Source organism: Neoarius graeffei, chromosome 20 (genome assembly GCF_027579695.1).
Source record: "Neoarius graeffei isolate fNeoGra1 chromosome 20, fNeoGra1.pri, whole genome shotgun sequence".
NCBI lineage: Eukaryota > Metazoa > Chordata > Actinopteri > Siluriformes > Ariidae > Neoarius > Neoarius graeffei.
In genome coordinates, this window is record NC_083588.1 from 38,315,691 (window position 1) to 38,327,311 (window position 11,621).

The following is an 11,621-nucleotide window of genomic DNA, read 5'->3' on the forward strand; positions in this document are numbered from 1 at the left end:
ACTTTCAGTCATGTTTATGCTTATTACCGAGGGGAAGTGCGTTTCTATTTTAAAATGTACTCCAGGTAGCCCCCCCCCCCTTCCTCGCCTTCCTCGGCCAGCGGTCCCGTGTGTGATGGAGATGCGACGCGCTTCTGAGTTGTTACAGGAAGTTGTTTGAAAAGAGTATTGAGAGCACTGAGCTCTAGTGCTGAGCCTTTTCCGGGAAATAAGAGTTTCGGTCATGGCGACAGCGTGTGTATGTCGGCCTCGGTTCGGAGGTTTGGGTTTGGAAAACTGTAAGAGTAGAATAATATAAAGTATAGACACTTGGTATATTTTACTTGTGTGACTTTTTTAAATTGTTCATTTTTGGATTACACTTCATTTTTATGGCTACTGCCTCATAGAGTAAATATATATATATATATATATATATATATATATATATATATATATATATGCTATATTTACTGTATGGACATGGGATCAGAAAACAATTTTATTTATAAGCAGTAGCCACATGTACCCATAGGGTACCTATTTTTTGTATTGGTGTCACGGTCACTCATCCATTCTAAGCAGGCCTACATTTTCTTATCGGTTAACGATTGATCGTCAGTGAAGGAGTGTCGACTGTTTGTGATGAAAAAAATCCGAAATGGACATCCCTATTTGCAAGTTTTGAGTCACTTATTTTAGCTTATCAAATGCTTGGGAAGTTCATGGTATATCTCAATCACTCCTCAGGCTATAGAGGAGGGCACACTGGAGGAGATTGAAGAGGAAGTGCGGCATAAGAAAACGACCCGGAAGAGGAAGCGAGACCGTGACCTAGACCTCCCAAGCACAGCCACACCCAGCTCCAGCGGGCGAGGTAGAGATAAGGATGATGACAGTAAGAAACAAAAGAAGCGTGGCCGTCCCCCTGCTGAGAAACTCTCTCCAAACCCACCATCCCTCACCAAAAAGATGAAGAAAATTGTTGATGCTGTCGTCAAGTATAAGGACAAGTAAGCTATAACCCATTGATGGTTAACTTCCTAGACTGACATTCATGTGTGACTTAAGCCTAGGTCACAACCGGACATACGATTTTTTTGGCCGTGTGATTTTTGGCGTTTCCCAAATCGCTGCGTTTTTTGTTTTTTTTTTGTTCGTGGAGAAAGATGCACGTTGGCTGTAAGTTTGTCTTGCAACCTGAAAAAAACGTAAGCGCCCGTAGAGTTTGTTTGACATGACAAAGAACCTCTGCGGCCGGTCTACGGCTCGAAAATCAGCACGTCTCCGTGCGTTTCTTGCGTTTTTTGCACGTAGACCGGCCGTAGGAGCACGTACGGCCGGTTGTGACCTAGGCTTTAGTGGGAAAGGCATGATGAAATTCCAGCTGAATAAGTCGGGGTGTGCTGCTTTCGAGATCTTTAAAGTTTCATGTCTGACAGTCGGAAGATGCAGTTGCAGATTTTGCTTTTTATGTTTGCAATATATTTGATGTTGTTTTATGTTAGCAGTGGCAGGCAGCTGAGCGAGGTCTTTATCCAGCTTCCCTCTCGCAAGGAGCTGCCCGAGTATTATGAGCTTATCCGCAAACCTGTGGACTTCCGCAAGATCAAGGTACCTTACAAAAAAGTCTAATGATCCATAATGTCCATTAAAATGGGATTGCACACCTATCAAACTAATGAAATGTATTTGATTTTTCTTATTTTGATACACATGAAGGTTATGTTGTACAGTTCGGATGGGTTGAAAGGAGTGTCAAGTTCTTAACGCAGAACTTTTCAGTCAGTTTCAGTTTGAGGTTAATTTGCAGTCATGTGCGGATGTAATTCCCATAAAGGCCGTGTAATTAGATGCGGATTGTCTTTTGTAATGCAGGAACGCATAAGGATCCATAAGTACCGCAGTCTGAACGACTTGGAGAAAGACGTCATGCTGCTCTGCCAGAACGCTCAGACCTTCAACCTGGAGGGGTCGCTGGTAAGATCCTTCACTGCAACGTGAAATCAGATGGAGTAGTTTTTGACTCTTAAAACGCTTCATACGAGTTTGCCAGCCAGGTCAGATTTTGTGTGTGTGTATTAGATCTACGAGGACTCCATCGTGCTCCAGTCTGTGTTCACAAGCGTGCGGCAGAAGATCGAAAAGGAGGAGGACAGCGACGGAGAGGAGAGTGAGGAGGAGGAAGAGGAGGTGGATGAAGGCTCGGAGTCTGAATGTGAGTATTTGGTGCCTGTTGGTGTCAACCGGATTCTGTGTAGAAGAGGGAGGAAGTAATGTGCGTGTTTGTGTTCCAGCACGCTCTGTAAAGGTGAAGATCAAGCTGAGCCGTAAGGAGAAAGCTCTTGAGAGAGGGAAAGGCAGGCGGCGCACTGGACGAGGCTCACGACCTAAACCGGTAGTAAGCGATGATGACAGTGAAGAGGAGCAGGAAGAGGTAACACACACACACACACTTATTGTGAATAGTTATGCAGTGTTATCGGTGCTGAAATTTACACATGCTCCCAAAGACTATATGAACTGCTTATTTTATTCCTTTTTGCTCCAATATCGTATCGAATCCAGCTTTTATTTAGTCCAATAGACCCCTTTCACATGACGTCACCGCGCCGCGAGATTTTGTTAGGCGCCATATTGGAAGACCAAGTACATGCACTCACAATATAAAACGAAGTACGAGCGAGAGTAAAGTGACACAATGGATGATAATTCGGGTTATGCGAGTACATTACCAGCTGCAGAAAGGGCACGGTATGTGGAGAAACTGGCTGTGATTGATGGGTTTGACCCATATGATAAGACTCGGGGCAAGGGAGAATGGAAACATAAGGAGGACCGGACACCAATTCTGCCATCTGTTTGCTACCCAGACATTGTAAACTATTTGTTGTTTACACCCAGTGCCTACACTCAGTGTTCGAACTAAAAAGGGGGTCCCTTTTTTTCCCTGGGGGGTGCTTGCGCTTGTCTCGGAGCGCGGATCTCCAAACACATGAGAAGCCTATCTTGCGCACATATCACGCGGACTCCACACCTCCACACACGCATCGCGTCTGAAGTCATAAACTCATCAGGGGAAATCGTGTCCGCATTGGCATGTTCAAAAAAACAACCTCGCGTCAACAATGATACCACACGCAAGAAAAAAAACCAGTCAGGCTACTCAACAACCAACCTGGCAGCAGCGAGCAAGCCCCAAACCATCCTAAATTATTATTATTATTATTATTATTATTATTAAATTGTAGAAGTCGGCGGCACGGTGGTGTAGTGGTTAGCGCTGTCGCCTCACAGCAAGAAGGTCCGGGTTCGAGCCCCATGGCCGGCGAGGGCCTTTCTGTGTGGAGTTTGCATGTTCTCCCCGTGTCCGCGTGGGTTTCCTCCGGGTGCTCCGGTTTCCCCCACAGTCCAAAGACATGCAGGTTAGGTTAACTGGTGGCTCTAAATTGACCGTAGGTGTGAATGTGAGTGTGAATGGTTGTCTGTGTCTATTGGCCCTTTTCCACTACCCTTTTTCAGCTCACTTCAGCCCGACACGGCTCGCGTTTCGACTACCAAAAACCAGCACGACTCAGCTCGTTTCAGCCCTGCTTAGCCCCTAAAACTCGCACGGTTTTGGAGTGAGGCTGAAGCGAGCCAAACCGTGCCGAGTGAGGCTGGGGGCGTGAGCAGACACTCCCCTGTGCACTGATTGGTGAGGAGGAGTGTCCTCACATGCCCACACACGCCCCGCGAGCGCGCTGGGATCTGTAAACACCGCAAACCCGGAAGGAGAATAATTACGAATTACGAGAATTTCTGAAGGCTTATGCGCCTCGCCTCATCTATACGCTCTTGCCAGTGTCTGTTCGCGTTGTCGGTGACAACAAGCCACAGCACCAAGACCAGCAACACTAACAACTCCATGTTTATTGTTTACTATTCGGGTCGTGAGACTACCGCTTAAAAGATCACTGATGTCACTGTTTGCGCTGCTTAATGACATCACCTGATGTCCACCCACTTTCGCTAACTCCACCCAATGTGTCCACCCACTTCCAGCCAGCACGGTTCAGCGCGGTTGTAGTCGAAATGCAACTCCAACAGCCCCACTCAGCTCGACTCAGCACGGCACGGCTCAGCCGCGTTTGTAGTGGAAAAGCGGCATATGTGTCAGCCCTGTGATGACCTGGCGACTTGTCCAGGGTGTACCCCGCCTTTCGCCCGTAGTCAGCTGGGATAGGCTCCAGCTTGCCTGCGACCTTGTAGAAGGATAAAGCGGCTAGAGATGAATGAATGAATGAATGAATGAATATATATATGTGGGCGGCACGGTGGTGTAGTGGTTAGCGCTGTCACCTCACAGCAAGAAGGTCCGGGTTCGAGCCCCGTGGCCGGCGAGGGCCTTTCTGTGTGGAGTTTGCATGTTCTCCCCGTGTCCGTGTGGGTTTCCTCCGGGTGCTCCGGTTCCCCCACAGTCCAAAGACATGCAGGTTAGGTTAACTGGTGACTCTAAATTGACCGTAGGTGTGAATGTGAGTGTGAATGGTTGTCTGTGTCTATGTGTCAGCCCTGTGATGACCTGGCGACTTGTCCAGGGTGTACCCCGCCTTTCGCCCGTAGTCAGCTGGGATAGGCTCCAGCTTGCCTGCGACCCTGTAGAAGGATAAAGCGGCTACAGATAATGAGATGAGAAATTGTAGAAGTCTGGGAGGCTTGCTCCTCATCCAGTTATCAACTTGGGGCCAATTTAGCATGTTTTAAATCTGAATTTCTTGCGTTTGCTTACCTCAAAGTGTCCGCAGATCATGCACAGACTTATCCATTATATCCACAGTTTTTTGCCAAGTCTCACACAGGTTTCTTTCAAGTCTACTGTTGGGCCAATAAATCATAAATAAAACAGCTCAGATTTGTTTGTTTAAGTCGTTTGCCACTGCACTTTATTCTCGTGGGTTCACATACCGCTGCCGTTATTTCCCCCTAATCACGAGTTTGTTGGTCTTCCAAAATGGCGCAGGATCTGTTTACTTCCGGTTTCGGGTGACGTCAGTGAAAGGGGTCTATACTGTAAGAATCATGTCAGTACTATTTAAATGATATATTTAAGATGAATCTCCTGTTTGATTAATCAGTGATCAGATGATCTAATAAGTGTTAGTATTTGCATAGCTAGTGTGCGCATATGCATGTCGTCATTTTCTGTCCAAATCTTTCTTGATCCACTTTTTTCCCCCCCTTCTCCCTTGCTTTCATTTTGACAGGAGCACTCTGCCAGTGGAAGTGAGGAAGATTAAGCCTTCACCCAGTCCAAACCATCCTTTCTCTCGGACCTCGACATTGTTTTTCACTTTAGCGTTACAGGACCAATTCCGTGTGAAAGGCCTAGTTAGTTTACCTTAAATGAATTTTCAGTGACGCGTCAAATCCAAACGGATTAATAAGACATTGTGCAGGTTTGTGTGGCCAGTTAAACCCCAGAATGAAGTGTTTTTTAATGGAGGGTCCATGTAAAAAAAAAATAATAATAATGCAGTTCAGCTTTGATGGTGCTGGCTCAGGTGGTTTAAATCCAAGAAGAAGAAAAAACAAACACACACTTTTTAATATTTAAACAGGCATTCCCGGTTTATATATAGTAGGAATGTATTTCTTTCTTTATATTGTGTGGGTTTTTTCCCCCCCTTTATGAAAATGTGGGCGGTAGCGTGGCTAGCTGATAGAATGTGAACGATCAGGAAAATTTACTTGACCATTTTTAGGTGAAATTATTGTTTTTCTGTAATTTCATGCCTTTGTGAGCAGTGTACAGTAGTCACTGTTTCTTGTGTGTGGGGTTTTTTTTGTTTGTTTTTTTAAAAGCCTCTCCAGAGTGCTTGTCTGTTAAGGAGCAAGGTGCATCGGGGTTGTTCTGCCATTATTCTCTTTGACTTTTCTGTCTTTCAGTTTCTTTCCTAAGGTTAATTTAAAAAAAAAAAAAAACTATTAGCAGGATTACGGTACTTCCTCCCTTGTTGAGCTCCAGTTGGCTAAAAGGAGGAGTAGTGCTTAGGACTCAGTACTGTGTCGGTGTCACTGGATTCCCAAGACTATAATAAAGACATGTTACAACCAGTCTCTGTGGCCACATGTGGGTTTCTTTTGTCTGAAGTTCATGACATAGAATAAGTTTCTTTCAAAGCACTTAATGTTGCTTGTGGAGTTATGATTTTTCTTAGAAATTTCCTGCCATGGGGCCTGTGTACAGTTTTGTACTGAATGCAAGATCGGATGACAAAACCAAACGTTTTTGAATAAAGCCCAGACCTTCTGGTCAGGATAAAGCTGAAGCTGTAGATGAATCAATGTAAATGGTGCTCCCATTATAATCTCCAACATGACCATTGTACGGTAACCTTCCTGTCTGGACACCCCCCTCTGAGAATAAAAACTGACCCTTCTACTTTTGCTTGCCTGATATCTCTTCTGTTTCTTTTCTGAATGATTGACACTAGATGGCGCTCCAAGCCAAGAGGAAATTAAGAAAGCAGGGGGCCTTAGATGTTTGTCAGGCAGAGGTCCCTTTACCTGTCAAATTCCACAGAGCTAAATCAGATTAATAGCATGAACATAATAAATCCATCTAAATATTAGGCTCCTTAGTCAAATTTGTATAATAACATTCTAGATAGGAGTTTGCATGTTCTCCCTGTGTCCGTGTGGGTTTCCTCCGGGTGCTCCGGTTTCCCCTACAGTCCAAAGACATGCAGATTAGGTTAACTGGTGACTCTAAATTGACCGTGAGTGTGAATGGTTGTCTGTGTCTATGTGTCAGCCCTGTGATGACCTGGCGACTTGTCCAGGGTGTACCCCGCCTTTCGCCCGTAGTCAGCTAGGATAGGCTCCAGCTTGCCTGCAACCCTGTAGAAGGATAAAGCGGCTAGAGATAATGAGATGAGAACATTCTGGATATTTATTGGATCCATGCAATAACCTGGCGACTTGTCCAAGGTGTACCCCGCCTCTCGCCCATAGTCAGCTGGGATAGGCTTGAGCTTGCCTGCGACCCTGTAGAACAGGATAAGCGGCTACAGAGGATGGATGGATGGATGGATGGATAGATAGATAGATAGATAGATAGATCTTTTGATCCCTGAACCTTCCACCAACAGAACACATTAGGTCCAGGTTGAGGCCTACTTATTGTTGAGATTTGGATTAAGCCCATCCATCCATTATCCGTAACCGCTTATCCTGTGCAGGGTCGCAGGCAAGCTGGAGCCTATCCCAGCTGACTACGGGCGAGAGGCGGGGTACACCCTGGACAAGTCGCCAGGTCATCACAGGGCTGACACATAGACACAGACAACCATTCACACCTACGGTCAATTTAGAGTCACCAGTTAACCTAACCTGCATGTCTTTGGACTGTGGAGGAAACCCACGCAGACACGGGGAGAACATGCAAACTCCACACAGAAAGGCCCTCATCAGCCACTGGGCTCGAACCCAGAACCTTCTTGCTGTTAATCCATTTTGTAAGATCCATCACAAAAAAAGAGGATGGTAGCACTGTAACCTGACTAAGCCTTGTAATTTATTTATTTTTTTACATAGCTAACACACATGATGAGGACAGAACATGCTGATTTTTAAAGGTAATTTTATCTAAATTAGCTTCATCTTTACACCTGCTGTTCTGCTTTCACATGAATGTAAATACTCATTTTCATCTCTCATATGTACACGGACTGAACTGTAACTTACCCACAGTGGAAACGTGTGTGCTACCTGAATCGAGCTCACTGTAAGATGTATTATGCTGGTCAGAGAAACACCATCACTTAAATGTAATCGAGATATTGCATGCAGCCTGGATTTATTTAAAAATAGGAAAAGCAAAAGTTCTATTTGCAGCATTAAAAGATCTGAGTTTCATATCACTGTAAAAGCTTGATGCTTTTTTTTTCCATCCAAGTATTAAATGACAAACTGTGTTGTATATGATACCTTATGCATGTAAACAGTGTTTGATTTTCTCTGAAGAAATATAATTCATGTTAAATTTTGTTTTTTGTATGTATCTCACTCTAACTCCAGCTTTACATTTCAGTGTGCCAGACATCTTTTCAGGTCTACGATCAGGGGACACAGTCTACACCAAAACCAGCTCATTTTCTGTGCCTTATGTTTAATCAAACAATTGATCTCTGAGGATTTGTTTATATCATTCATTCAATCAATAAAGTTGACCCTAACAGGAATTATATTATTTGCGATATGGTTAGGACTCCAGGTAAAGTGCTTTTATATTTTCTCTTTTATATACAAAATTCCTAATTAGATTCAGGTACTGGGCGGCACGGTGGTGTAGTGGTTAGCGCTGTCGCCTCACAGCAAGAAGGTCTGGGTTCAAGCCCCGTGGCTGGCGAGGGCCTTTCTGTGCGGAGTTTGCATGTTCTCCCCGTGTCCGCGTGGGTTTCCTCCGGGTGCTCCGGTTTCCCCCACAGTCCAAAGACATGCAGGTTAGGTTAACTGGTGACACTAAATTGACCGTAGGTGTGAATGGTTGTCTGTGTCTATGTGTCAGCCCTGTGATGACCTGGCGACTTGTCCAGGGTGTACCCCGCCTTTCGCCCGTAGTCAGCTGGGATAGGCTCCAGCTTGCCTGCGACCCTGTAGAACAGGATAAGGCGGCTACAGATAATGAGATGAGATTCAGGTACCTGGGGTCAACTGTGCAGGAAAATGGGGGCTGCGATAGTGAGGTGAGAAAGAGAGTGCAGGCAGGGTGGAGCAGTTGGAGAAGGATTTCGGGAGTCATTTGTGATAGGAAAGTCCCAGCAAAAGTGAAAGGTAAGATGTATAAGACAGTAGTGAGACCAGCTGTGATGTATGGATTGGAGACAGTACCAGTAACAAAGAGACAGGAGGCAAAGTTGGAGGTGGCTGAGTTGAGGTTTGCGATGGGAGTGACGAGGTTGGACAGGATAAGGAACGAGCACATCAGAGGGACAGCGCATGTGGAGAGCTTGGGAATTAAGCTAAGAGAGATGAGACTGAGATGGTATGGGCACATCCTGAGAAGAGATGCAGAGCATGTGGGAAGGAGAATGTTGAGGACGGAGCTGCCAGGCACATGAAAATGAGGAAGGCCAAAGAGGAGATACATGGATGTGGTGAGAGAGGACATGAAAGTGGCAGGTGTGGTAGAGAAGGATGTGGAAGACAGGGAGCAATGGAGACGAAAGATCTGCTGTTGAGACCCTTAATCGGGAGCAGCCAGAAGAAGAAGATACAAAATTCCTGATCAGATATACATCACTAAAAACACTGGTGATTTAAGATACTGAAGAAATTCTGAAGGTTTTCTTTTACACAAACTAAATATAACCAGTTTGTTCAACTCAGTGGTGTGGTCACATCTGCCATCATGTGTTTAAATGAAACCATGTTAACTTTCTAACCTACAAAGAAGTGCATCGTTTTCACAACTGGAATAAAGCACCTACTGGCTAATCATATACAGTATTAACTGTACCAGTTAAAGACATCAGGAATAAAGCCTGTTCGATTTCATGAGTCTCTGAAACCTTTGCTCCCTAAGCGGTTGTTCTGCACATTGATTTTTTTGAGTACTGTATAAGCTATAATTACACACAAATTTATTTATAAGCACAGTTGATATACTGGCCACAAGCAGCATCTGTCACGATTGCTTCAAGTTAATCCAAATTAAGGTCCTAACCTACAATTACGAACTTTGAGTGGAATAAAACTTGCCCTGTCTCTGATCTGTTTTCAGTGGAGGACATAAAATTATACACATGTCCTGCAAACTTTATTAAAACAAGGAATCCTGATAAAGGAAGAGCTACTGGACTTGATCCATGTTATGCTTCTGTTTTTGGTCCTCAGAGCAGGAAGATGACGGTTTAATCTGTTTCAAACTACAATAGATAGGAGCCACAGATCTGATATCTAGCATCTTCTAGAAGACCATCAATCAGGCTTCACTCCAAGATCTGCTGCTGCCTGCATATGTTTTCTGTGTTCTGAGACAACAGGAATTGCTAAACTCTCTCTCTCTATATATATATATATATATATATATATATATATATCATCTCACTCATTATCTGTAGCCGCTGTATCCTGTTCTACAGGGTCGCAGACAAGCTGGAGCCTATCCCAGCTGACTACGGGCGAAAGGCGGGGTACACCTTGGACAAGTCGCCAGGTCATCACAGGGCTGACACAGACAACCATTCACACTCTCATTCACACCTACGGTCAATTTAGAGTCACCAGTTAACCTAACCTGCATGTCTTTGGACTGTGGGGGAAACCGGAGCACCCGGAGGAAACCCACGCGAACACTGGGAGAACATGCAAACTCCACACAGAAAGGCCCTCGCCGGCCACGGGGCTCGAACCCGGACCTTCTTGCTGTGAGGCGACAGCGCTAACCACTGCACCACCATGCCGCCCTTATATATATATATATATATATATATATATATATATAAAATCTCATTATCTGTAGCTGCTTTATCCTGTTCTACAGGGTCGCAGGCAAGCTGGAGCCTATCCCAGCTGACTACGGGCGAAAGGCGGGGTACACCCTGGACAAGTCGCCAGGTCATCACAGGGCTGACACAGAGACAAACAACCATTCACACCTACGGTCAATTTAATTAGAGCCACCAATTAACCTAACCTGCATGTCTTTGGACTGTGGGAGAAACCCAAACAGACACGGGGAGAACATGCAAACTCTGCACAGAAAGGCCCTCGCCAGCCACTGGGCTCGAACCCAGGACCTTCTTGTTGTGAGGCAACAGTGCTAACCATTACACCACCATACCGCCCCTTGTTTAGACTTAGTCTAAGATATTAAGATGATCAGCACCAGTGCCATGTACTGAAATGCATACAATGGACAGCTTATAAAGGTATGAATTTCCCAGTTTCCCAGTAGCTCATCACAGCATGTTAAATTGTCAGGAATTTATATAGTTTCCCTGTTTGTTTGTTTTTTAAACAAATGGCTGCAATACCATTTATAGTACCGCCCATCCCTATGTGTTTAAATGACAGAATATTCTATTTCCATGTCACTTTTCTCATCTAAACCACCTGAATTTAGTTTTTAAGACCTTATTTTCTACTATAAGGAAGATATGGACACGCTTGGGAATGAAATGATTGATAGCCTTGGCTGGAAGAGACCAGCTACAGCAACTGTCTGTATCTGTTCATTTCATATATCTACTTTTTTTTTTATTTTTCTGGACATATGCATGAAATATGAGACTGAATTTTATTTATGTATTTAGCTCCAAACATTGCTTTATATATTAAACTCTCAAAAAAAAAATCAAAAAATGTATGAAACTGAAACAAATACATAACACTGCTGAAATGAGCAATGTGTATAATATACAGCCAAGCATGATGCATTTTCTTAAAAATGAGAAAGGATTTATACTGACTTTTTACAGGACTTTCTAAATGTTTTTAGTGATTTTGAAGGCTAGCACTGTCGCCTCACATCAAGAAGGTCCTGGGTTTGAGCCCCTTGGCCGGCGAGGGCCTTTCTGTGCGGAGTTTGCATGTTCTCCCCGTGTCTGCATGGGTTTCCTCCGGGTGCTCCGGTTTCCCCCACAGTCCAAAGACAT

General features: G+C 44.5%; 1 protein-coding gene across 4 annotated transcripts in view; it reads left to right on the plus strand.

The window, feature by feature from the left end:
* The window catches only part of smarca4a (SWI/SNF related, matrix associated, actin dependent regulator of chromatin, subfamily a, member 4a), a 67,916-nt gene extending 61,841 nt beyond the window's left edge, over positions 1-6,075 (plus strand). For 3 of the 4 annotated variants that reach the window (XM_060901658.1, XM_060901661.1, XM_060901659.1), the window contains 6 exons: positions 730-992; positions 1,488-1,593; positions 1,858-1,959; positions 2,065-2,197; positions 2,277-2,416; positions 5,226-6,075. In XM_060901658.1, the coding sequence (XP_060757641.1) occupies positions 730-992; positions 1,488-1,593; positions 1,858-1,959; positions 2,065-2,197; positions 2,277-2,416; positions 5,226-5,258 (777 nt within the window). In that variant the 3' untranslated portion in view covers positions 5,259-6,075. The remainder of the gene's footprint in view (positions 1-729; positions 993-1,487; positions 1,594-1,857; positions 1,960-2,064; positions 2,198-2,276; positions 2,417-5,225) is intronic. The other variant, XM_060901660.1, reaches the window with a different exon arrangement.
* The last annotated feature ends 5,546 nt before the right edge of the window (positions 6,076-11,621 follow it).